The 26,579-nt window shown below is 43.9% G+C and overlaps 1 protein-coding gene across 10 annotated transcripts in view; it reads left to right on the top strand.

Moving 5' to 3' along the window:
• LOC148641991 (calmodulin-binding transcription activator 1-like) overlaps positions 1–26,579 on the top strand; it is a 442,365-nt gene that overhangs the window by 189,950 nt on the left and 225,836 nt on the right. For all 10 annotated transcript variants that reach the window (XM_088617429.1, XM_088617430.1, XM_088617428.1 and 7 more), the window contains one exon: positions 8,821–8,888. Coding sequence is in view for 7 of the 10 variants with exons in the window: in XM_088617428.1 (XP_088473554.1) it covers positions 8,821–8,888 (68 nt within the window). In the remaining 3 variants the exon portion in view is untranslated. The remainder of the gene's footprint in view (positions 1–8,820; positions 8,889–26,579) is intronic.

Here is a 26,579-nt window from a genome sequence, read left to right as displayed (position 1 = left end):
AGCATGGGGACAACAAGTGCTAATATAAGGGGGTCTACTTCTCAAAATCGGTTTTGCGTGAACAAGACTATGTGACTGAATAGACCATGTTACCTGGCATCTGAATGTGCCTGAAATTGCAAGTGGACTTTCCCTTGCTGAGGAAGTGAAAACGAAAGAAACTGACAGGAAGACACATCCAGAAAATGAATCAGGAGACCAAAATTCATCACCTTGAGAGAAAAAAAGTCAAGGACACAGCCATGATGAATGTCTCGGTTCTGTTTTTTCTCATTTTTCAATGTGCATGTGACCCAGGCAAGTTTCTTCAGCTTCCAGCTTTGATCGCTCTCTCTCCATCATTACTGGTGAACCTCTATCTAATTGCTTCTCAATTCCTCCGCGGGGATCCTGTGGCAGAATGCAGTTGTTTCCCTGCTCTCTGTCTGATCCATTTGCACCCCCCCCAACAGGGTCAGTTTCACAGCTGCCCTGGAGGAAATATCAGGTGGTACTGGGAGATGGTAGTGGTGGTGGTGGGGGAGGCATGGGGGGGCAGAGATGTGACTGCTTCTTTCCAGATTTCCGTCTTCACTTCTGCATCACTTTCTCGTCCTTGGATGTTTCACACAAAAGAGAAGGTCCATAGTGTTTAACATTTAGCCACCTTGCTTTTTGTCCAAGTGCCAACCAGGCCCTCTGGTCTTGTTTAGCAGGAGGACTTGGCACTGATAATAGGTAGCCTTCCTCTTCCCCTGCAAGTGATTAACTGCTCTGATCTTTATAAGCATCATTAAAATGAATAAAGAATCACTATTTTATTGCCCTAACTTTCTGTTGCATGGTAGGTGAGACTCATCTTAAGTGTTGGGGTGAAGGTCAGCCCTTGGACATCTACTGGATTGCTAGAAGGCCTGCATTGATGTCTGGCAGTCTTGTGTTCCATTATGAGTTCTGTGACGTGGGCAGTGGCTGGCGCTGACTGTGAGGGACACCAGTGATCTCTGGCGAACTGTCCCCACTCAGTCACAATCCACTGGTCTTGTCCAACAAGAAAAAATGTGCCTGCCATTGATTATTGGCTGGCATTAGCAAAATGTAAGTTAAAAGCCCCTGGTCCAAAACTGACCTGTAATGAATGTATTGCTATGTGACTGATACTCCATACTGAGGGGGCTCACGTTTGTTCATGGAGCTAAGCCTAAAGATTGTATCCTAAAGAATCTTGAAATGACGTGTTCCTCCTTAAGCTTTACATTTTTAAAGTCTTTAAACCCAGCATGTTGTGGTTTGTCCCTGTGGGGGAAAAAAAAAAGTTTGCTCAGTGAGGCTTTGAAGTAGCATTCTTGTTGAGTTGTCTGGTGCTATTTGACGTAATTCCAAAGAACCTCATATCTCTGTCTTTGGAGACAGCTGTAGTTGTTTCGAATGATAAGTTTTGATATTTAGATTAAATAGCTCTGTTCCACTCAAAGTATCTGTATTCCTGAATAAATCAAACATGCAAACAATGCAAAAAAAAAACATTACCTTGAAGTCAATTGAGTACATCGTCATTATGAATTTAAGGAACACATTTCCAAAGCTTGCTGGTTGCTTTGAATACATTTCCATAAACCAACCAATGGATTTTTAAGATGCAAAATAACATGTTTCTGTCAGTTCTACAATCAAGTAAATCAAATTTTAACATGCTGTTAAAGAAACACAGGACCAAACATTGCTGTGTTATCATAAGGCTAGAATCACTATGTAAAATCCCTCCCTGTACACTGCGTTTATAAGTATAGTTCAGAAGTGAAGAAGGATAAGCTGTGAAACACGACTAATTTTGTTTACTGTGCATGAGATGAGATTCTGTTGTTCCTTTTCCTTAAGTTATTATTTGTCATAGCAACCAATTGGATAAAAAATAGGCTCTGCACACTTCTCAGAATTGTTTACTTGTGGTTGTACGAGGGAAGCAAATTAATGGCACAAAAATCTGTAACAAAGGAAAAAGTGCTTCCCAGGTTTGAAATACAGTAGATTAAGTAAGTGGGGTAATCGTGTGGTGTTGCTTTCATTTTCAACACTTGTTTTATTTAGGCCTTGTTCAAGATCAGTCTGTCATTCTGAAAAGCTTCAGAACTGTCTGCCACAGATCCCACACCTCCTTGAATTTATTCTCCAGTTAAATGTTTGCCTTGAGTTTTGCAGCAAACAGAACGCAGCCTGTATAAAGTGTGTGCCTGGGACTGTGTGCAATTGTGCTGCTCTGAGGCCCATGTCTTCATTTCAATAAGAAATGACTTTGTCGTGTAATTTCTGCAGTAATGACGTGTTGGGTATTCAGAGAGGGAAAACAAATGGCTGGGGCAGATGTTCTGAAATGCAGCATTTAACAAAGCCTTGGTGGGCCTGCATGTGCTGCTCTCTCTGTGCAGTGCGCCGACAGGCCTCCGTGTGCCTGCTCACTTCTGTGCACGCTGTTAAGAGTTCCTTCTTCCGTTGTCCTCTTCCTTGTTGGAGCCAGAAGAAACAAAAAGACTCCAGCAGGAGGTGATGTTCTAGACTGTCACGTCATTATTCATTTGTTGTTTGTCATGAGAAGGTTGCCTGATTGATTAAAAGGCAGTACAGTACATTTGAATAAACAGGACTGGCTGATAGTTTTGAGTTACAGTAGATAGACTGGTAGATACAGTAGTTTCTCAGCATACTAAAATGGGCTAGTCTTTGCCAAATGTCACCACATTGGGGCTTCGATAGTCCTCGTTAGATTTACAGAGGTCTGTGGTTAATTGTTTTCAGAAAATGCTATCAAATTCACAGGAAGCTGAAGCTGAAAAAAGATAGAGCTTATTTGACAATGCTACTCCAAGCATTTGCCAGCAGCCATATCACCCTGCAACTCACAACTGGCAACCCACTGAAGCTAAGCAGGTGTGAGCCTGGTCAGTACCTGGATGGGAGACCTCCTGGGAAAGACTAAGGTTGCTGCTGGAAGAGGTGTTAGTGGGGCCAGCAGGGGGCGCTCACCCTGTGGTCCATGTGGGTCCTAATGCCCCAGTATAGTGATGGGGACACTATACTGTAAACAGGCGCCGTCCTTCGGATGAGACGTAAAACCGAGGTCCTGACTCTCTGTGGTCATTAAAAATCCCAGGGCGCTTCTCGAAAAGAGTAGGGGTGTACCCCGGTGTCCTGGCCAAATTTCCAATTGGCCCTTACTAATCATGGCCTCCTAATAATCCCCCTCTATGAATTGGCTACATTACTCTGCTCTCCTCCCCACTGATAGCTGATGTGTGGTGAGCGTTCTGGCGCACTATGGCTGCCGTCGCATCATCCAGGTGGATGCTGCACATTGGTGGTGGTGGAGGGGAGTCCCCATTACCTGTAAAGCGCTTTGAGTGGAGTGTCCAGAAAAGCGCTATATAAGTGTAAGCAATTATTATTATTATTATTAATCAGTAACTACAAGCCGACAGTGACTGCCCAACAGCTGGCCAAACTCACTGCAGATGTTGATCTAACATGGCTGATTACCTGGATGAGATCAAGCTAACACTCTGTTTTATCTCTTCTGGTTTTGCTTCTGTGTTTGTTTCCTCCCCTCTCAGGTTATTGCACCTTTATGGGCGGTCAGGGGGTTAAAATTATCATAGACATCTGCTAGAATGGGAAGACAGGAGGAGGAAGAAATTCTATAGCTTTTTTATGAGCTGAACCCGTTTTCTTTCCTCCACTTTTACTGGAGGGATCTGGAGACTAACTTCTAATACAAGAAAGGGAGAGAGAATAGGTCTAGAGTGATGTGTTGTACTCTACATCTAGCTTATCATCCATCCATCTACACTGCAACAAATGTTTTATGTCAGTGGCATTTTCTTAAAGTGTGTAAATCATCCTTGTTTTTTTTATTGCAGTTCTTCTGTGCTGCAAAATGTCATTTTACAGTTCTTGTATTTTATACATCTTTTCTTTACCTTCACGTGTGCCACTTATTTTTGCCCCATCTTCCTCCGGGCTCTAACTCTGTTTAAAGAGTTAGCCCCTGCCTCTGCAGAGAGGAAGGCAGGGGCTTCCTCTCTGCATTTGTCTCTGACATTCACCCTCTGTTTTTCTCCAGCCAGCTTGTCTTCCCACCCGTCTCTGTCTTCTCTTTCATCTTTGTCCCTATCTCCATCTTCCTAATATGTGCACTGCAAATGCTTTGCTGCAGGCATGCTTTTGAGGGTATCAATAATAAAGACATGGCTACATGGACAATTACACTTTGCATATTTTAGTATCACTCCTCACTGAACACATGTGTGATGTGGTCCATGTCTTATTGTTAATAAATTGTACATGTGCTGAGTATGTTTGACCACTGTGCTGCTGCGCTTGTCTGAAGTGTTTGCTTTGCTGGTACAGTACATGTAATGGCCATCTACTGTATATCAGCCTTGGCAACACAGGCGAGACATGTGTCTTTCTAGAAGTATTATTATCATGGCTTTGAGCAAATTACAGGATTTTGTAATTGATATATTTTAGGTCCAGTATGTGGAAGCTCCTTCTCTCAGCCATTTTCTCATTTCACATCTAATGTCCCCGGTCTGTTGCACTTGGATGAGTTCAGCACTGAATCACTGCTCAGCTTAGAGGTCACCGAACTGTGCTGGTGTGAAGCTCACTGACCCCACACAGTTTGCATGTCTCATGGGTCCCCAGCTGGTGACGGCAAGCGGACATTGCTTGGCAGGCACACTTGCGTGTGTCCAGAGGGTGGAAATTCCAGACTGAGACCTTTGCCGGAGAGCCAGCATTGCCAGTTAAAGAAGCCCTTGTATGTATTTGGCAGTGGGACCCTGATATTGAGCCCAGACTGTTGGTTTTTTAGGCGCTGGTCTGCAGTCTGTGGAGCCTTTCCCATTCCCTCTTTAGAACTGTGATACAACTTGTTGCCTCCTTATCTTCACAACAAACTGCAAGCCTAGGATTGATCCCAGCGGTAGACCAGTGGAGAATAAAGTTCCTAGCTGTGGGGTTCGCTTCCAGGCAGGACTGCCCCATGTGGCTGGACCGGACAGCACAGCTCCCCTCACCCCTGCCTGGCTTTTCTCCCTCATTGCCATTCTGGTGAGGGCCTGCGAATTTAATGTGGCTGCAATACTAAATGGCTCTAGAGCAACAAGAATGCAGTTTCTCCTCTCGTGCCACAGTACCTCCTGCCTGGGCTCCTCTCACTGCTCAAGGCACTTATTTTGTGGTTGGTTTTCAAAAGCAGGCTTCATAGCAGCTACCATAGAGAGCCATGCCCGGGCTACAGGGGAATGTACATATTTTAAACAATATCTCTGGTGGCCATTATTTTCCAGAAGGCTCTTGATGTTGAAAACATGGGTTGGAAATAAGAAATCCATGGCATAGTAGTTTGATATATTGTCGCTGTGATAAGTCATGTTCCGATAAAACAGAAAAGCAACCACAGCATATACACACTTTTCATATTTTTTTATTTCCACCCAATTTTGAAATATTTGCGTGTGTGTATTTCACTTCTCGGCTGGTAAGTTTGAACCCCATGACCATACACAGCGGACTTTGATGAGTGTGAGTTGTCTCCTCTCTTCTGTCCAGCCTCTGGACGCTCATCTTTCAACATGTTACTGGCCCATACTATACCAGTACAGCATTGCAGTCCCATGCCCTTACAGCTCTGATCGGAGGAGTGGGGAGTCCCAGCCACAACCTGAGCCCACATGGACGGCCCTGTCTGTGTTGATTGAAATCATAAGTTAGCAGGCAAATTGACAAGAGCCAGCAACACCTGGAACGATTATTTGTTTCCCTCTCGTTCACAACATGAAGGATATAGAATTAAGGTGGTCTTGAAATTTAGGAAGGGGGGATTACATATTACAAGGCAGATCCTACATTTTCAAATAAAAAAACAACCATATTCTTATTGTCTTAATTAGGAAGGTCTGGTGTCCCAGTTTTTCAGTTTGTCAAAATATTAGCTTGCGACGTACACATGCATGACAAAACAAGCCAGCCCAGTGGATCACATGGCCTGCAGAACTAACATTATTGCTTAATGGTGCTACAACAAATACAGTGCTGCCGGGTACATCTTTGACGTAAAAGAAATGGAAAAAAAAGTTAAATTGTGAAAAATTACATTTTAGAAGGAATTCTGCTTTACCTGTTGCAGCTCATGAGATTTCTGATACTCTCAGTCTGAATGCCTTCATATTGAAGTAATCATTTTCATTAATATTATTTAAATGAATGATCTTTCATGTAATTACAGTTGAACACCTGGTCTTTCTGTTTTAAACTATTCAGAGTGTTTACTTTGGAAATGTACTGAAATGTACCTCAACATGTCTGCTTTTTATCCTCTTGCCTCAATGATTTTTGATAAATAAAAAATAGATTTTAGGGAGTGCTGGCTTTTTTTCTGTTTCTCTGATTTTATGCGTTTTTAAACTTCAGCACCCACTCAAGTTTGATTGGTTTGCAATGAGCTGAGCATGTTTTATGTCAGCTGTTTACGATCCGTTCTTTACACTGAAACCGGCAGGAAATCTTTAGCTTTGGTAGCAAAATAAATGAGATTCCAGGATCTTTGAACACTTTAGTGCCCAAACTAAAGGAAAAAAAAAACAAATGAAACCCAGACTGTGTCGGTATAGACGTCAGTGGGAAAATCAAAAGTGAGCTCCAGATATATATAAACTTGAAGCTGAGCTGTAAAGATTTCTTCTGTGCAATACCAGAGCATAAGAAGATCTGTTGCAAAGCTCGGTTAGAAATCTTCTTGCTACATCTGATAAATACCGTGCTTCTGAAGAGAATTATTTTTTACTTCTGTGTAACGCTGTTGTGCGTTACTGCATTATTCCTTACAGCACCAACATTAATAGTAGTACGTTGTGGGTATTGTGACATGCATACATTAAAGACAAGTGGGGGGGTTTTCTATTCTCTGATGTGTCAAATACAGTGTCAGCAACCCTAAGAGCGTGAACCCTAAAGCCTGGGGTTTGCCAGTTCCAGTTCATACTGTGCAGTGCAGCGACTAGGATTAGGAGATCAAAATGCCATTCCCACTTTTCGGGGCCTGGGGGGATGGGTTTCCTGACCTTCATAGTGTCTGACTGCTTGCATACACACCACACACAAGCTTGATTGTCTCTGTGTAGGATGCAAAGAGTGTGTGAATGTACTTTTTTATAAAGATTCCCGAAGATCCATGCAGGGGAGCCGTCCTGACTTGGATTGAATAGTAATTGACCATTCCCTGTTGTCGTATGAAAAGTGAAAATGTATGTGAAGTCCTCGGTCTTATTGATAAATAAGGAGAGGGGCAAGGGGATCATAATTGTTTCATTGGAAAGGCATTGCTGACCACATGGGAAATGGATAGGCAACCTGTTTCTGACAAACAGCTTCACAGCCCAGCCCCAAAAGGCTCAAAGCTTGCTGTTATTGTGAGGTGTTTGAGAGGCTGACAAATGCCACGTCTGAGAAATGAATTGCTGGCTGTCGCAGGTAATCATTAGGTAGCCTGGCAGCAACTTAAGTGTTATGTTTTTATTTCTGCAGTTTGGATTTGAAGAAAGCTGGATGTTTAACAAGGGAAAAATATAATCTTGCCAATGAGAGGGGAAAAAAAACCCCCAAATCAAATGTTTCAATGTAAAGTTTTTCTTTCCTTGCACAACCAATAAGCAAAATTTGAACATACATCGTTAAAACTCTTAGGTCTAAAATGGCAATACAAAGCAAAAAGTCACAGCAAATACATATTTAAACTATTTTCTTAAGACTCAATTGGTCTGGTATGTCAAGGACATACTGCAACTCATCTGTATTTTTAACATGCAAATAATAACAATAACAGAGCGTGTGTGCATGGGAATGCTGCAGCAAGCAATGCCAGATTATGCTTCTTGATGTTTTAGTTATAATTTGAACAAAGATCGCCAGCCCTACAACAAGCATTGTACAAAAGATCTGAGAATTCTTGGAATGCTTTTCACATAAAATTTTCTAAACACTCATATTAACTGGGCTTTTATGAAATTCAATGTCATCTGTTTTTGGAATGCAGATTCTGAGTACATGCCTTGCCTTAAATTATCTTTCTGATGCCAACTTACTGAGCATAGCGATGGGCCCTAAAAACTGATTAAAAGCAAGCAAAGGAAATTCTCAAGTTTGAGACCTACAGGTAAGAACAGGAATAGCTCCGCAGAGGTAGCTGAAAGGTTCCTGTACTGACACTGGTGATGGGCTCGTGGATTATCAGTGCTGACCTTCAAGATGTTGTCTGACCAGGAGCAAAACTAAGAATGACAGTGTCTTAGACCTATTTTGATAAGGATCCACTTCCTCAGTCGAGTGAACAGTGGGAAAAAAACGAAAACCGGAAAAGAAAGAAAGAAAAAGCTTTTTTATGTATGAGGAATTAAGTCGAGTCAGTATAAGTGCTCTCTGTTCTTTTTGTGTCCAGTGCCTTAGTGTGTGCGGATTATAACTAGATTGGCTGCACTCACCAGCTGGGTGTCACTGTCTCACTGTTTTATTGTGAAGGGCCTTGGCCTGCCTTGGCATGAGCAGAGCTAGCAAGAGCTGGTAATGCCGTATGTTTCCTCTTGCTGTTTGTCTTTAAGGCGTTTATACTGTCTGACACACTTACAGTATATAAAGCAACACATTTTCTGCATTAGTATAAAGCTGAACGATTTACAATCGGGACATGACTGGGTTTAAGCATGTCAATTGACCTGTGTTCATGAACTAAAGAAAACAAAGAATCCAATTAATCTAAATGTTTTCCCCTCTCTTTTTGTTTTGCAGGAAATCGCAGCTTATTTAATAACGTTTGAAAAGCATGAAGAGTGGTTAACAACATCCCCTAAAACAAGGTATGAAAGTGCCTTCCATTGATATGAATACTATTCAGTAGAGCCAAATTTATTCATTTTACTTTCTTCAACTTAAACTTTCCTGCCTATGTGGTTAATCAGAGCAGAAAGGAGTTGATTTGCCAGTTTTTACTTGAAGGGTTGCAATGCTTCCAGTTATGTGCTGCAAATGGCCATTTTGTAAACGGCTTATACTTTTCAGTATATGTACTGTGCGATAATGGAATATTAATGTCCACTTATAACTTGAAACCGCAGTCATGCTTATTAACACAATGTACGCTTTTCTCATTTACAGTATAAATGTGGAGTTAATGTATTCAGTGTTAATAGTGTATTTACTATCCATCGATAAAAGGTCATTTGCAAGAACTCAACTAAAGTCCGACTGAGACTTTATTACAGGGCTTGAAATGAATAGCTCTCTGGTGTGCAGATGAGAAGGGAGTGGATCATGCTGGAAAGCAGAACAGAAATATAACCCTGCATGGGGTGGTACAGTAATCCTGTGTGCAAAAAACACGATGCTTTAAAGAAAACTAGAATACAGTAATTGTTTAATTTAAAGTAGTTGTTTGTATGACCTGTATTTCCCTCTTTTTACTAAAGCAGCATACTGCTGTCCCTATGCTCTTTGAATTAAGTTAATGACCTTGCTGAAATTATTTTTCTGTGTTGGCCAACTCCCTCTGGCTCTTGGAGTCACTTCTTAGGGCAAATTGACGTGGAAGGCTTATTGGCCCATCCATCATGCAAGGAACTGAAATACTTCCCCAGCTCAGTTCTCCATTGAGTTTTTTATATTCGATACTGTTATCATTACAAAAATAAGCAAACCGCAGTTAAAGAAGATAAAAATTGGCTCTAACAGGAAGGGAAATATGGAGCCCAAAAAAGGAAATCATTAATAATTGTTGACATTTGCATAGTGGTTTTCATCCCCAAGGATCCTAAAGCATTTAACAGATAGGAGTGGGTCCACTTCTTTCCCCTGCTCTCGTGCTAAGACCACCTGGGTGATGCACAGCAGCTATTACACCCAACAATCCCAGCACACAGTAGCTCAGCAGAAGTGAGAAACTGCTTGACCAGTTGAATTAAGGGTAAATCTTATAAACCCGTTAGTACTGGTTTGGAGTAGAATTAAGCCAGGACACCACTTTTCCAAAAGGTCAGTTCAGATAAACCGACAGTGTCCAGTTGACCGTTGTTAGCTCAAGACTGTTTCCTGCTGTGTATACTATATTGTATGTATATTGTACCTACCCTGTGATCTGCTGCACTGTACCATAATCCAACTACAGCCAAGGAATGAATTGTGTCAATTGTACTGGAAGTTTGAAATGTGAGCTCTAAGAAAGCTGTTAGAACAGTTTGGAGAAGAGCAAGCAAATCACTGATGGTGGGCAAAAGATTAATCGAGCTACCGGGAGAATATCTGGATACAGAGTGCCATATGGTGTTTGTTTCCGTTATATAAAGCATGCGTGTTTTATACATACCCCATATCAAAAACGATAGCTGTACCCGTCCCTATAAACTTGATTTTTTTTAGTGCACCAGCCCCCTTTTTTGTTTCTTGGCTGTGTGATTTGTCCCGGGGGTGGCCCGCGCTGGAGTCCCGCGAAGCTGAGAGTCCTCTGGGGGAGGGAGGAAGGGTGAATAGCGGGTCACTAGAAGCGGCGCCTGTAACTCGGCGCCTGCCTGCACTCCCCCTGAACCCCCGGCTCCAGAGCCGCGCTCCTCGCGCCTGGAACAGGCTGTGCTGTCTGCATCACAGAGCAGCTCGTTGTGCGCCTTTCAGCAGCGCTGTAGTACCGGGAAGTCCCAGCTCACTTCCAATTAAAGAGGGCAGGCTGTTACACGATCTGACAGTGCTGTGTTTTGTTGCACCCGCGGTTGCCAAATGTGGAGCAGTCAATTTTATTTTTTGCGCTTGCGGAGGCTCTTTGAACGGTGTGTCCTTAAACAACACACTGTACCCACCGACTAGGAATCCAAGCTAATCCTCGACGATTCGGCAGAGTTTAATAGAATTGATCATTATTTCTGTCCCGTAGTCTTGAGTCAGCAGCCCTTACTTGGTTTAATTAAATGTCTTCATTCATGTGCAAATGGACCCCGGGCAGTCTGACATAGAACTGACAGAGGATTCTTCACATGCCCTTTGCCCATACAGGAAATTGATAGCAGTGAGGTCTGGCTGTGCAGTATGTGTAAGCATGTTTCTAAACAATTTCTTTGCTTAGTTTTCCCCCGATTTACTGGAGAGGGCCCCGAAACCAAATTCATATCCTACCCTGTCATACCATAAGGACGTTCCCTAGAAGAATGCCCATCTTAGGGGAACTTTTCCAGGCGGTTGTCCAACGGATGTTAATCTGTTAATCACTCTGCTGTCATGCTTCCAAAGGTGTGTTCTGGACAGAGCTCATTCTATGCAGCTGGAAACAAAGCCCCAGAAAATTAGCAGATTTCTGGCAATGTTCAATTTAAAATGTACATGTTTCTAGAGCCACATTTAAAAAAAAAAGCCCTTTTGTCAGTTGACAACCGTGAACTCATCCATTTCAAGTTACTGTATGGAGACAAAATGAGACAATATTCAGAACTACAGTATTAAACGCTTTTTCTTCAAACAAAAGAGGCACCCTTGATTTTGGTTTGCACTTGAATTTGTGTTTTGTTATATCTTTCTAAACCATTTCAGACGTTTTTTTCACTAGGAATCAGCGTGCTGTAATTTGTGTAGATATTTTGAGTGCATTAAACAGGGATTGTTTTTGCATCCTTTTACGTAGAACAGTAATGAACAGGAGAACAGCAAGATCTGAATCCTGATTGTCTATAAGCCAGTGCTGCTCTTGGAAAGGTCAAAGGGTAAAGGTCAGAATACTGGGAGCTAGGGTTAAATGACTGATCTAGTTTGTCATTTTTATACTCCTCAGTGAGCCATAAGAGGTAGCATGTGGGGCCAGGAGCTGCACAGCCCAGTAATTCTTCCTTAGAAGTCAAGCTAATGGCAGGAGTCAATGGGCCAGGGTGTTGCTAATAGATAAGCTGTAGGGTCATGCTTGGTGTGGCAGGCAGCGTTGTTCTCTAATTCCAGGCTACAAGTAATATCAGCAGATCCCTCAGATGAGAAAGACATCTTGAATAAATAGGTATTCCTCTGTGCCGACGTGCTTGTGAAAGTAACAGACGACCTTGTCTTATAAATACTGTATAAATGTGTGACTAGTAGTAACTTACTGTATTTATACAAAGTACTGTGTGCAATGCATGTGCTGAAGTGTATACCACTTGTGCTGCTGCAAGAATTATGTTATTGCAGGGACACATAGAGTTGGAACTGCACGCTGCAAGCTACACAAGAAATTACGTAACCACTGACGTGCACAGATGTCCACAATGTCATATGCAAACTTGAAGTGGAAAGAGAACTTCAAGAAGGGCTCGTGGATTGAAATTCACGCGCTCACAAATGCGGAGACTCTCTGTTCTGGTGCGACCTGGGGTCAGTCAGAATAAGATCAGCGGGGCCATGTTTAGCTTTCGTGCAGCTTGTGATCAGCCAGGGGAGCAACCCAGCATGGGGTGATTGATGTGTACAGTCCCTGTAATATACAATCGCTTTTCAGAGAGGAAGTGCAACAGTGCTTAAAATCAATAAAGCTGCTCTCATGCTGACTGCTAGAACGGCACTACAACTAATTCAGGTATCACCTGTCAAAATCGGGAAAACATTTCCAAATAGTTCTCTCATACTGTAATTTACACACTTCCCTGGCTTTCTGCCCTTTTCTGTACTTTTTCCTTTTACTGTTCCTTAATGGAGGAGTGTATGTCACCCATGCCCTGTTTGGGTGCTTACATAGCGTGCGTTTGGTTCCACGTACAGTATGTTGTTTGTTGGTTCTTGTTACACACCCTTACAGTATTAAGATTATTTTCGCAATGATGTGAGACAAGTGTTTGCTGCAGACAACTTTCAGTCCCGAAGAGATGAAAATTCCTCGGGGAGCAGTGAGATTTTTTTGAATTGGTGCAGCTCTGATTAACATCCCTACTCCCCCTCGATTAACATTTACTGTTAACTTTCTGGCCGCTACCTTTCAGTATAGTTACTGTATGTATCTTCTCAGGCATTCATCTAAGGAGAAAGAGAACCAGAACCTCAGGAACCAAGAACAAATGAAATAAAGGGCAAAACGTTAACAGGCACCGTGACCTCCTCCTTTCTGTTGTGCCTCCTTGCCTGGTTTTGCAGAAACAAATCCTGAATATTGCAGATATTTTAGTCAGTGTTGCAGAGTTTGTTAATTGCTGAAAACAAATCACTTCCGTTTCACTTAATCTTGTTGGCTGCAGTCCTCTTCATTTGAGCAGGCTGTACGGCACAGCACAGTGATTCCAGGACACGTCTCACAGCTAGAAAGGACGCCCTTCGCTGTTCCCTGCCCTCAGGTATACAAGCATTTGACTCTTTTGAGGATCTCGGGGCAGTACTCTGCCAGCGAGTGGGCCCGTGTGGTGGGCTGAGTGGTCTCCATTTTGCTTTTAAGCCGTCTTCTGTTCCGAGAACTCCCGGTGGCTCTCTGTGGCTTGTCTGTTCTGGAAGGGGTGATGTGGCACGTTCTGTGATATTGAAACTATCAAACAATACGCCGGCGTTCTCGGAGGGCACTGAGTGACACCGCATTCAGACACCTGCGTGCCTCTGTTCCCCTTCCTCAGTCAGACGCTGCTCCGAAATGAAACCCGGTGTCCCAGAAGGCCTGTTCCAAAGACACTTCTTTTATTAAAACCTACAGCAATAACACCGCCTGGAAAGGAGGAGGAGAAAACAAAAATCCTTATGGAAATAACTCGTTCTTTCATATAAAAATTTAATACAAAATGAGTGCATGTCCTTGCCAATATCAATATGCTCACTGTTTTTGTGTTTGAGTGTGCATTTAGGTTTTGTGTGTAATTGTTAACTGGCGTTATGATTCGGTTGTCAGAAGTTGGGTGTGAAACCTCAGGAGCTGGAATGGAGACAGAATCGTTTTGGCTGGTACCCACCTTGACAGAGGAGTTAGTGTGAATAATCGTGCAAGTCTGAGTCTGAATTTGCCTTGTCCAGTGCGTGATCTGCTCTTGCACTGGCACCTGGCATCTAGGAATAAAGCCGCTATTAGATTAATTGAATATCGGAGTCAAGAGCTCTTGAATGGAAACCAGGAGTTGGAAGGAAAAGCGAGGTGGGGTCATGCTTCCTGGCATTCCAGAGCACTGGCTTCTAGCCAGGAGAGAAGAAATTAAAGACCTGAAAAAAAATGAAATAAATGAAAATGCAAAGTCTTTCCATGCAGCGGTGAAGCCTGTCATCTAATCTGTGACACGGGGCACATGGAGTGCCGAATGAGGACATGCCCCCAACTGCCTTGTCACTGCAGATCTGTGCAGTTGCTGTGGCCCTGAGACTGCCCATGGCTTTGATTAGAATCCGCTGTGTCTTTCAGCCACCCTGTCATCACGCCTCCCCAGGCCCCCACACTCATGACAGCCTGCCCTGCACTGGAAGTGGCAGTCACAAGCTGCACCAGGGGCAGCGGGGCCTGCTGACTGCCCCTGAGGCTGAAGCAAAGCCACACAGACATAAGGAACGCAGGGAGCAGGGCAAGAGCACTGGAAACGGACACAGGCAGTGAGGCGAGACAAGGGTGAGGAGGGAGTCAGTCTGAATCCGGACCAGGAGCCCTGGGACATGTCAACGTTTTGCTGGAGTTTGTTAGTGGAGGGGTATGCTTTGTGCAAGGATGAGGGAAGGAGGGCACTGAAGGAAGGGGCACTAATGGGCACTTAAGACAGGAGATGTCTTAAGTGCTGGGAAAAGTAGAAGGATCACAGAGGAAATCTGAGAGCAGAAAGTCAGAGGTATGGGCAAAGAGACCACAGTTAAAGCCAAAAACAGACATACTGCAAGACAATGAAAAGGGCATATACAGTAAGGAGGAGAAACTGTGAATGACTTAAGAGCCTGGTGGACATGCCTTCTCGTTGTCTGTGGCAGTATTTACAGTATGTATTATGCATAGCACACATCATATACATGTTGTTCAGGTGGGTAGCTGCGTCAGCATGCGAAGGCTGCAAAGGAACAAGTAAAGGTTGATTCCATGCTGAAACGAGTAGAAAGAAAACACAACGTTTCGGCCGTGGAGCCTTGTTGGTTTATGTGAATCATTTGTATATATGTTATAAGATTCTCAGATGGGAGTTGCAAATTTTCTTCCCATATCATCCATAGCTACTTGTTCTTTCATTTGGGAGAGTTTCTCAAGACTTCTCTAACTTACAAATCTGTAAGTTCACAAATAAGAAGTAAGAACAGCCCAAACACAGGCGGTAAAGGTGACAGTCACTGAAGAAAAGGAAAAAGGGAAAGGCTAAGGGAAAAGCACAGTCTGCACTTGAACCTAGTGGGTTAAAAACCATAATGCATAAATAAATTAATATATAATCACTTGATAAATAAATAAGTTTATGTCAAGCAGGTGTTCAAGGAGAAAGTGTCAGCCAAACAGGCTGTAGCCAAGAGAAGTGCTGCCACAGCAGTGTGATAATAAAGACTTAATTCAATTACTGCTTCTCCGCTGGTGCACATGGTGCTGGCTCGCTATCAACAGGGGCAACAGGAAGACGGACCTTTTTACAAAGAGCTAGATTTCCTACTCAATCTGTTTGCAGCACAATGGTCCTCAGAGCTGAGAATGACACTGCCTTTCATTTCTTTTCTGAATGTAGGGACTTTCAGTGCTGCACTGTACTTGTTTTAATGTCTTGCTGTGCTGAATTGCGCTGCTATTTTAGAGTATCACAGTTGAGTTATATGAGCATTGGGTTCACTAGACTGGAATGTGCTAGTTTTAGTGTTTCCCAGTATAGTTTTGTAACTGGATTAAAGCTTGGTAGTCTAGAATTTTTCTCCATTTAGTGGCTCATAGAGGGATATTTTGTTTCTCTGGGGGGAGTTCTACTGGCTGTCATGCCTGGCCACACAAAATTGAATTGCTGCAAGTGTCTTTGAGTAGAGAGAAGCCCCGGTTTTCCTGCCGCAGAGTGGTGTTTTCCAGAGAGTTTAGATTTGTGACTTTATTATAGCGCTTAAGACCCACCTGACGTACTGTGGCATTTTGAGGCAGTGCACACGATCGGTCTGGATCTGCTCCAGTCTGTGTTGCTGTTAGCTTCTGGCGAGCCAGTAACTTGACCCAGCGCTGGAGGTTGATGGCCAAGCGCTCCCAGACAGAAGTGACGGGCCTCAGGAAAAAGCAGGGCTGCACCTTGGTTCCTGAAATCTCAAGAGGACACTCAGTCAAAACCACCGCTCATGTAAAAACAGAGTGAGGGAGAAAGGGCCGCTGGAAGAGTTCCAGGGAGCTGGATGACTCACCACATGGCACGAGGAGGCCCAGGAAAACAAACATCGTCTGCTCAGCCTTCAGTTCTGTGCTTTTGTCAGCGCTGTAGTGTCCCGCTGGGCTCCAATAATGTAGCTCAAGTCTTCAGGTGCTTTCGGTTGCCCTTGGATGTCAACAGGCAGACGTGTCTCTAGCCGAAGATGACACTTACTGTACGCGCTTACTCTTCACCTTTCAAACCAGCATGTTTGAAATTGGACGCCCGCTAACATCATGGGGAGTGCCCAGCTTTCCCACACTCTTTTGTCGTCCCTGCGCAGTTAAAAAGGCTATCCCAGCTGAAATGGGATGCAATTCAATTGATCACTTTAATAGCACCTGTACGGGAGAATCCGCTCGAGCATCCTTGTGATGGCTGTGGGCCTGTCCTGCCGGAGGGGTGCCTGTTTCCCATTTGTCAGGCTCTTCCCTTGTCGGTTTCAATCAGTTCTGCTTTGTGTTACCATTGCTGAGAAATCGCTGACTGTTGTGTAGGCCTTGATAGTCGGCTGGCGTGCACGTTTTGTGTCACACATTTGTATCTCTCGCAAGCCTTTCCCTGTCCCTTTTACAAAGAACCTACATCATATCCCACGATGAGGTGTGATCGCTCCCGATGCTAAAGCCATTGGCGAGGTTTCTGTGGGCAGATCACTGGAACTGACTATTCATTGCGCTATGGCCACTCAGCTGCTGCTACAGGAAAAAAAAAACGTTTTCTTAGTAGCACGTATCAATCCCATGAAGGGAAAGAGAGGGCATTTGCGTGGCATTTGGGGAGTACAGTGAGTCACTCTGGCACATCTTTAGTTGAACATGCCACCTAAGTGCCTTCTCTCTCTCTCTCTCAGTCAGATCATTCAATGTGACTGTGTGGGTGCCAGCACTGATCTCTGTGTAATGAAGTGGCAGATGAAAAGAAATTACCTTTCAGTGTTCAACCAATCTTTAAAATCAATGTCGGGGAGAAACTTCATTGCGGACCCTAATGATATATCTTCATAAAATTATTTCACATATCTCTTCTTCAATATTTCAACTCCAGGCAAAAAAAAAAAAGCTTCCTTAAATGCTTTATTATAAAGAACAGGGTGAGGGGAAAAGAAGTAGCCTGTTATTAATTTTGCATTGCTGAATTAATTAATTTAAATATAAAAAGTTAATTGATAAATTATTCAGACTTTTTTGTGCATGTAAGCTTGAGAGTGAGATGGGGAAAAGAGAGGTGAGAGCCATTTAAAATTGAAAAATTAATATTCATAACTTTTTTAATGAAGTTTTTAAAAAATGGCTATCAATTCAAGGTTTAACCAAGGCTTAATTAACAATTGTACAGGAAGCCAGGTCCTAGATATCAGAATGAGGTAATAGAAAAATGACAACAGGGAAATGACAAGAATTCAGTATATTTTTTGTCTTTGTGAAGAACACTTCACACAGACAATGTAGAAATCCCAAGCACAGTGCTACTCCAGAAAAAGGTCTGGATGTGTTTTAGAGGGAAGCCAGCATGTTGACAGATTTTGACAGCCATTTTTGAGGATGAAGTATGAAGCACTAGGTTATTGTAGTCTTACTCTGTTGCAAGGTGGCATGTGTGCAATGTAGCCAAGTATTCTTGACAGCCTGATTTCTTTCAGTGCTTTTGGTTTTCTTCTTCCTGTTTTGACATGACTACTTTACCCCAGTGATCTGGGAGAACATTTTGTGGCAGTGGTTCATCTGCGATTGCGATAAAGGGCCTCCATCTCTTATGATGTCATAATATGACATGAGTTTACCTCATGAAGGGCTGTGGATGGTGCCATTTAAGTCCTGCTCGGGCACGTCTTTCTTAAGCTTCTGGATTTATATGACTGCATTGTTTCAACGTCCAACTGCTTTAACCAATACAAGGTCGCAGCGGATCCTGGCAAGCAATGGGCACGAGGCAGGGTACACTCTGGATGGGACGCCAGTCCATCGCAGTGCACACACAGACAGAAACACAGACACAAGCTCACATTCTCACAATGGCCAATTTCGCAGAAGCCAGTTTACCTACCAGACATTCCATGTCTTTGGAATGTGGGAAGAAACCGGAGCACCCAGAGGAAACCCATGCGATCAGTGAAACAGCATATAGTACAAACCGCACGCAGATAGCACCCATGGTCAGGAATTGAACCTGGTGTCCCAGCACTGCAAGGCAGTAATGCTGACCACTGCGACACTGTGCCGCCTCTTAAGTGATGGCAAGTTACTAGAGGAAAGACGTAGGTTTTGTCTAATTTATATAGACTTTTATGTGCATTTTTTGTATGTTGTAGAGCTATATAAACATTAGAATGAATGTTCTTAGGGTGGGCTAAGGTGGGAATTAAGTGCAGCAGTTGAAATGAATTATGGGTATGAATGTTAATGAGGTCTTTATCCAATCACAGTTATGCAGGAGGTGGTTCTGATTGGATGAAGAGCTAATTCATATTCATATCCATAACTTATTAGAACTATAAATATCCCAAATACATACAGTAGATACATACATTTATACAGAGTTTTTTCTGGATCACCAAAGGCATTTTAGACTTTTCTTCGCCCTTGATCAATTTGTGACCACTTGTGTAGTAACTTTGCGGCCCTGCCTTTTAATTCTGTCTCAGTGTTCCCTTGAAAGTGCCGCAGAAGTATTTCGTCCTTCAAACTTGTCGAACGCTCAAGGCCCGTGTGCGGCAGCGAGGTATGAGGCAGCAGAACCCCTCCGATCAAGGCTGCTGTTTGAAGAGGGAGGCGGACGGGGTCTCTTCCACCAACCGAGCTGCTTCCTCTGCTGTGGGCCAGCAGCGACTAAGACGGGCTTTGATGCTCCGCAGCAGGCCTCCTCCTGCTTCGAGTCGCAGGAGCCTCGCTGAAGGAGCTGTCGAAAGGCAGGCTGTCATGTGGCGGTGACTGATGGGCCTTTTCATTAAAAGAAATTAATTGCTGACCCGTTTAATATCCTCTTTTAAGTGTCTCCCGTGACATGCCATGATTTGCTGCGTGCAGCGCTGACACTGTTGTGATGCTGCTTGCAACTTAACAGAGAAATCTCTAAACACCTTGCGGTGTGTCTCCTAGCAATGATAACCGGTGGGATACCGAGAGCACTGGCAATCTCGGAAACCCAGGGGTAATTTTCTTCTGGTTTGGGGTGGAAATCCTCCCTCTGCACTTGCTACTTCCTCGCTGCCCCTCCTGTTCTCCTCACAATCACTGTGCCTTCTGAAGGCCCGTCGCAAGGCTAGTAATTTTATGCTTGTTTTAAAAATTGTTTCTTTCATTTCTTCCTTTCTCTGATTGTATTTGCTCTTTATACGGAAGAGAGAGAGAGAGAGAGAGAGAGAGAGAGAAAAAACTCTGAAAGACTATGCCACCCACTGTTTCAGTGTCTGCTGGCAAAGTAAATCACACTTACATAAAAATTTAAATGGGCTGCCCGTTAAGCCACAGCTTTCAGGCTTTTATATTTGGGAGGAAATAAATCTGGGGTGATTGCTCGATACAATGAGGTCACGGGAGGCTTATTGCGGTGCATAAAGGCTGCTGGGGGCTGTTTCTGTGTGTGTACTCATGCATGTACGTGTGCATTTAAAAGGCATTTAGAGTGTAACGGAATGGGAGAGCAACTGCGCAAAAAATAGACCCACAAGCAGACCGAGATTTAGGCAAAGAAGCCAAAACCGATACAAAAATGGATCTGTGTGTTCTTATTTTTTCGTGACTTTAAAATTTGGTGTTCTCTGTGAGTTCTCATGCTTTACCATTCGTTTTTGTTCTCGACCGGCAACTGTTGGTCAGGCTGGCACACTCATTGCAGGCCTTGCATCTGCTGGGAGGAGATGTGGACGACGCACACGAGCCCTCCAAGCTGTGCCCTGTCTGCAGACGCGCCTGCAGCTCAGACAGCAGCTCTGAGGGTTAGGAAGAGGATGGGTGCAGCTGTCACTCGTTGCTCTGCGCGCTCACTAGCGCCTGGCAGTGTTCTGCAGCAGGCTGGGGAAGCCTCGGTCCAAATCGAGCTTTGGCCTGGACAGTTGCACTCTGCTTGATAGGCTTTTGGTCACAGCAGGCTAATGACATTGAACACCTTTAAACTAGTGATCTCTGGAGCTTAGGGCTCGATATCCACTTCTGTCAGTGGCCTTGTTCTGCTTGGACCACTTGTGGGCTCAGATTAGGTCTCTTCTGATTTTGGCGCTTCTAATTTCCTGTACAAACAGATATGCAATTTTGTAGTCACAAAAGCTATTTGCTGACATGGTATGAATTAGATACTGCAGTTTTATACTGTTTAATCTTTAATCTGAGAGCTTCTTGGACCCAACCCACTGTACCTTAGAGTTTCACAGGACAAGCAAGCCGCATTTGGATACCTGGTGGGCTACTGCAGGTGTGCGACTGTCTTCCCTCGTGCCAGAATTTATTTTTACCTGGCATAGGGTGCAGGACTCTTTTGGTGATTGTTCGTCTTTTTGTCTGTTTTACAATTTCTTTCTGTGTTTGTGATATTTAGTGATTCCATCCATGGTAAACTAGCCGAATTCCATCATTAAAATGAATGTCTTCCCTTGAAAAGTGTCCGGTATTGTTGGAGAGAATGAGTCTGGCAGTTCCTCGCAGCTGCTCTGAGCCTGATTTCTGTAAGCTTGTTAGTAAGAAGAGAGCTAACGCACAGCAACAGCAGAAAAAACAACATCTTTAAACAAAACCTCTCCCTTCAAAGGACATAAAGGGACATGAAAGGCATTAGAAATGGAATGGAAAGAGAGAGGGTCAATAATCGTAAACTCCTGGAGCTGTGACTTTTGTCCTTAACCATGTTTCAGATCCACCCTCCCCCTTACCAGCACGTTGTTATGGTGAGTCTTCTGTCTGTTGGCCCTTTGTCACTCCAGGCTCTAGAACCATCACTGATCGTTCGCGCAAAAGCAGGATAAATACAGCCGATTGCCTCGGAGTTTATTCATGAAACCCCATCCTTCTGTGCCTGATGGGCTGTAGTCTATCCCTTCCCCGCAGCACTCCCTGGTTATTTACTGCTGGCAGAGGGGATCACCAATTTTAGGAAAGGTCTGCCTGCCTTATTTCTGAGACCCAATCCTGTGGATCCTAATAGCTTTTCCGTGGCGCGGAGGTGTGACACGTGTGGGTCTTCTGCTGGAGTGCCAGTTCACAACATGGTGCTCTGAGCCAACTCCGAGGAGCATTTTGTCGACAGAAAATGAATTGAATTCAGCCAGCACTGTATTTTTCCCCCCTTTTAAATTCTATCTCTTAAGTATTCTGAAACCACATGGTGCCTTTTCTGGGCTTTAATTAAGGATCTTTGATTTAATCCATGTAATTTAATCAGGAGCAGCGACTTGGAAGTAGATGCCTCTTTGCATTGTGTGCTCACTGCCGCATGCTCTGGCTGGAACGCAGAGGGGGGAAGGCTTGTGAGGAAACATGGAGTGTTTCAAGGCCAGAGCCCGGTGTCTTCATTACAAGATAAGGTTAAACAATACAAGGTCCATAATTCAGCTCTTTTAATAATACTAGAGGACGCAGCTTGGTCAACAATGCTTGTCAAGCCCTGATGTGCTTTCTCCTAGAGAGACAAAAGGCAGCACTGTGCTTGGTGAGCCAGTCCAGTTTATCACATTGCTTGTAGGAAGGCAGAATGTAGTAACTCCCGACTGCTGCCCAGATTAATGATGTCACCTTGGCACCGAGCCACCGATGTCCAGAATAATAAATAAACTTACAAAAGGTTGGAAAGGGAAATTGCTCTTTTTCAATAATTTCCCTGCCGTTCTCTTTCTTTCATTTTAAAACGGCCACCCTTGTGGCACAGGAGGAGATCCCTGGAGTCCACGAGGATCTCCCGATCCCAGGCTTGAAGGGAGCTCTGAAGCCCACTGGTCTGTGCCATGTTGAAGCCTGTGCAGCACTTAAATTGCTCCCCAGCTCACTTCCTCAAATTCAAGCCATGGACTGTGATTCATTAAGGACTGTTTGTTGTGATTTTTGGGAACATGTAAAGGGAAGCTGAACTGCAGGGTTTATGTGAATTGTGTACCTGCAGGAGCAGGATTTATATACTGTAGGGTTGACCAACAGGTGTATGGAGAAAGTGCCTTTTGTTGGGTTTCATCTTTCAGGGCTTAGGACCTCTGCAACATTTGCTCATTATATTAGAATTATCAGTTTAGTAAGAGTATGCAGGCGATGATTCTGAGATCAGAGATCACTCTTCTGTCTTCAGGGCTCAACAGCGGTGTAACAAATGAATAAAACAGGTTTAATGTATTCACTTCCTTAGAAATTAGTCTTAGCAATTCTGGAACTGTTTGGTAATTACAAGAGGATCGGTGAATTTCCAGTTTTGTAATGGGTAAGGTCTTTGTGGCATTCCTGCCCCTTTATTCTTCCCCCGTTTGAGAGCATCTGTGAAGTGGACATCTTCTGCCTGTATTACTAAGTACAGCCCATCGCTGAAGAACGGGTCCTTACCGGTAAGCGCTTTAATCAGAAGCAAGGGCGCCCTCTCAGACATTTCCCAACTCAAAGTGGGTTCCGCGACACTGTCTTAGCAGACTGAAGTCTCCCTCGGCAGTCTTCAGACGTTATAATGGAGAGTTATGTGTGAAGTGCATAATGACAGGTTCTGCTGAAGAACGCCAAAGAGAGACCGTCTGCTGCTCGGCACTCTGTTCCTCTCGGCCCCCTGGTTGTGAGTGCGGGGCTGCAGAGAGAGAAGTGACAGCTCTGGAAGCAGAGCAGGGCTGCCAGTCGGTCTCCAGTGGGGCCCGTCTGTCTGCAGTGTTTTCCCTCCGCGCGCCGTACACGGACGCGTCAGCTGTGACAGCTGATCGGGAGCAGCGTGCCCGCATCTGCGGCTGTCCCAGAGGCCGAGCGTCTCGCCGTTTCTGCCCGCTAGGCCAGGCCCGCGGTGCCACACGGAGCTCCAGCCGCTCATCATGGGCTCCATCACCGTCGGCGCCCTGCTTCTCAGGGCTTCCCGCCGGGCTGGCCCTGGCCTGATCCCAGGCTTGGGAGACGCGGTTCGCGATCAGGGTCCCTAGCGTATGAACCGTTCCTCGCTGCGTAGCCACGCTGCTCACCTCTGCGCCGTCGGTTTAACTGTGTTTTGAAGGGCTCCTTTGTTCTCTGCGGGGCTTTATGCCTTCTTTTCTCAGACACACGCCAGTCAACTCCCACCTTTTCAACAGCTCTACGGCGTTGTGTGATCCTTTATTGCACCTGACTCAAGTACAATATTGTTTGCATTGCCATATGCTGCAGAGATTTACCTCGTTTCTGTGTGCATTACCGTTGTTTCCAGATGTTTCGTAATGTCCGTTTTGACACATTGCCAGTACAGCTCTTAATTACCTCTCCCAGTACTTTATAGCTCCTCTGGGTCATATATCTCTCTTAACATCACTGACAATACCACCGACTTACTTTGGTTTTCCATTGGGCCACCATGTTGCCTTGTGTTGCTAACCACGCCCATTCTCTCCAGCGCCAACTACATTCCGAGGCTGAAGGGAGTGTCCTACACTCGACAATGTGTAGTGGACCTGTAGTGGGGCATCCTCAAATTCCACTCCTTATCTCAGACCTCTTCAGGATCAACAGTGAAACGCGAACACAATGGCCATGATGGGAAACCATGTGAAAGTACGTTTAAAAACGATAATGTGAGAGCTTATTCACATAAAGGATTGTGAGAGTGTCGAATAAGTTACCAGCCATGGTGTTGGAGGGGACACCCTCGTTTCTTGTCGGACCAGTCATCACCCAAAAGGGCTGGATGAGCTGAACGGCCCCCTCATGTCTGTACACTTTCTTATGCTAATGTGTAAGGTAATAGTATTTCCCCTTGATGTGAGGGAGAGCCAGGGGAGAAGGCTTATGGATGTCCTGCTGTCGTTTGCAGGCCCCCCAGCTCAGTCATGCTGGGTTCCGTTTCATCAGGCTGCCCTCACATCTGGAATCACAGCGGGGCACAGCTGGAGAGGTGTGCCACATCACCCGCAAGGAGGGAATGTGTGAATGGTTGGGGGGTATACAAAATAAATCAAGTGCCTGTTTAAAACGCATTGCATTCCGGTGCATTGCAGCCAGCATCTGCATCTCCACATTTCAGAAACAAACATATCTTGGGGGCACGCTCTGCTGGCCACGTTCAGTGGCTTTCTCTCAAGGTCTGAGTAATTCTACTAGTTATTATTCAACTCAACAAGGAAGGGAAGGGTTGTGCTGGATGTGTTTCTTTCAAAAACAGTTCTCGTAAGAACCATTATGATGGGAAAAGGCTATGAGCCAAGGTTTTTACTTGACATTGTGTGAGACCAGGGACGTGCTGTAATGCTGTATTTTTAAATTCCTTTTGAAAGGAACAGATTGTTAGGTATTATGCGCTTTTTCTGAGATGACCATCCTAAAGAAATGAATAGCAAGATGTGTTTTATTGGTAAAAAATGGGTGTTAAACAGTAGAATTAACTCTTTGTTGTCTAATGCCTTTAATTGTTGAATTGATTTAATAAACTCTGGGCTTCCCAACGATATACTGTGTACCACACTGTAATTTTTTCAATAATGTCTCTTAATTTTTGTGCATTTTCTTTTTCACTTTTGTTCTAAGTCGTTGTTGTATAGGAGAGTCTCTCCTACAGTACATTGGTTCATTTTGCTAAGTTAAGCCAAATTGTCATGTCATTTTTTTCACACTGGCATTGAAGATGCTTGAAATTAGGTCTTCCCTCCAAATGTACTGTATGTGTCAGGAAAAAAGGATGTGGAGTCTGTGTACAGCATGTACCGTATGTGTGTGAGTATGTGTGACTACTTCCATGTCACAGGATCTGTTCATCTCAGCCTGTGTGTGAGCTATTAGATATTGAGCAGGTTTCATGTATACGAACCTTCTGTTGTTTGGATCATTTTCCTCTTAGAAAAGGTCTTAAAACTAAAATGTTCCCAGTGGCTTATGTTAATTTAGCTACAAAACTTTTTTTTTTACTTTTTAATGCTGCCTCGACAATCGACCCCTTAAATTTATGTTGTGTGTTTTCAGTGCTCGCATAATAATCAAAGGCTGACCATGGAAGAATTGACAATCAATAATCTATTCCGTATAAATTAATGGCCATTAGCATTTCTTAGGTCCTTTATACTTCACAGCTCGCAAAACTCTGGAGGATCTGAAATTAAAAATGTATTAGGAAGTGTTTGCTTTCTCAATATTAATGTCGCAAGACACAGAACCGTCCCCTTTGTGGGCCCCAGAAAGCTTTTCGCTGAGTGGCTCCTGCAACTGTGGATGACAGAGTATCACTCCCAGTGGCTTCCTCAGCGAGAAGCACAAAGAGAATTGTTTTTTAGGGTTAATAAATCAGAGCAGGCAAGAGTGTCCTTACTGGTCCCAGACCCAGGAAAGCTCGCCGCTGTAGTTCTCAGGAGGCCAGTCTGAGCGGTGCTGTACCCGGTCTTGACTGCTTGCAGTTTTTTACTTGTCCCTTTTGCGAGCTGCATCTGAGATGTGGGTTTTGCATTTGTGCTTCAGGGACAAGGAAAACGTGACTTTCCGTTCTGGCGTTGCTGCGAAAGGGGCTGGGGGAAATTCAATGCAGTGTGACACAGTGCTCTCCCATTCCATAATTAAATTTTAAGTTCCATGTAGTGTGGAACCTATTGGCTTGGCAGATGTACCGCTATGTTAAACTTTATGTTGCTTGAAAATGGTTTTCAAGTGCATTCAAGACTGAGATCGTCTGGCTGTAAAATTGTCTGTTTTATGATGCTATTATCAATGATTTTTTTTTAAAGAAGCAGTTCCCCATACAGTATATTTAATTCATACATCATTTATAAATATGTGTGTGTGTACATTAGCCTACAGAAAGGGTCATCTGAGTATGCAGGAAGACAGTAAATCCTCTGTGCTATGTTTACCCTGGGAAATATCCAGGATATCGGATATAAGGGAATCAAGGATATTGAATCTGCCAGCAGAACAGTTTGAACAATCAAAGCAGTGAGAATCTCTTGTATAAACCTGTTGTGTATACTGGGGCTGCATGCATCCAAGGGTAATACTGGTCTGCTTGTCCATGTTTCTCTATTTTGTGACATCCTGATCATTTTTAATCCTTGTTTCATGTCTAATGTGCACAGAGCTCTGTCCGTCAGTAATTTTAGAGGGTAAAACAAATCATTCTTTGTTGTATTAT

The sequence above is a fragment of the Lepisosteus platostomus genome, chromosome 23 (assembly GCF_059453375.1).
Source record: "Lepisosteus platostomus isolate fLepPlt1 chromosome 23, fLepPlt1.hap1, whole genome shotgun sequence".
Lineage (NCBI taxonomy): Eukaryota > Metazoa > Chordata > Actinopteri > Semionotiformes > Lepisosteidae > Lepisosteus > Lepisosteus platostomus.
The sequence above is the reverse complement of the archived record's forward strand: the minus strand, read 5'-3'. Positions and strand labels throughout refer to the sequence as shown.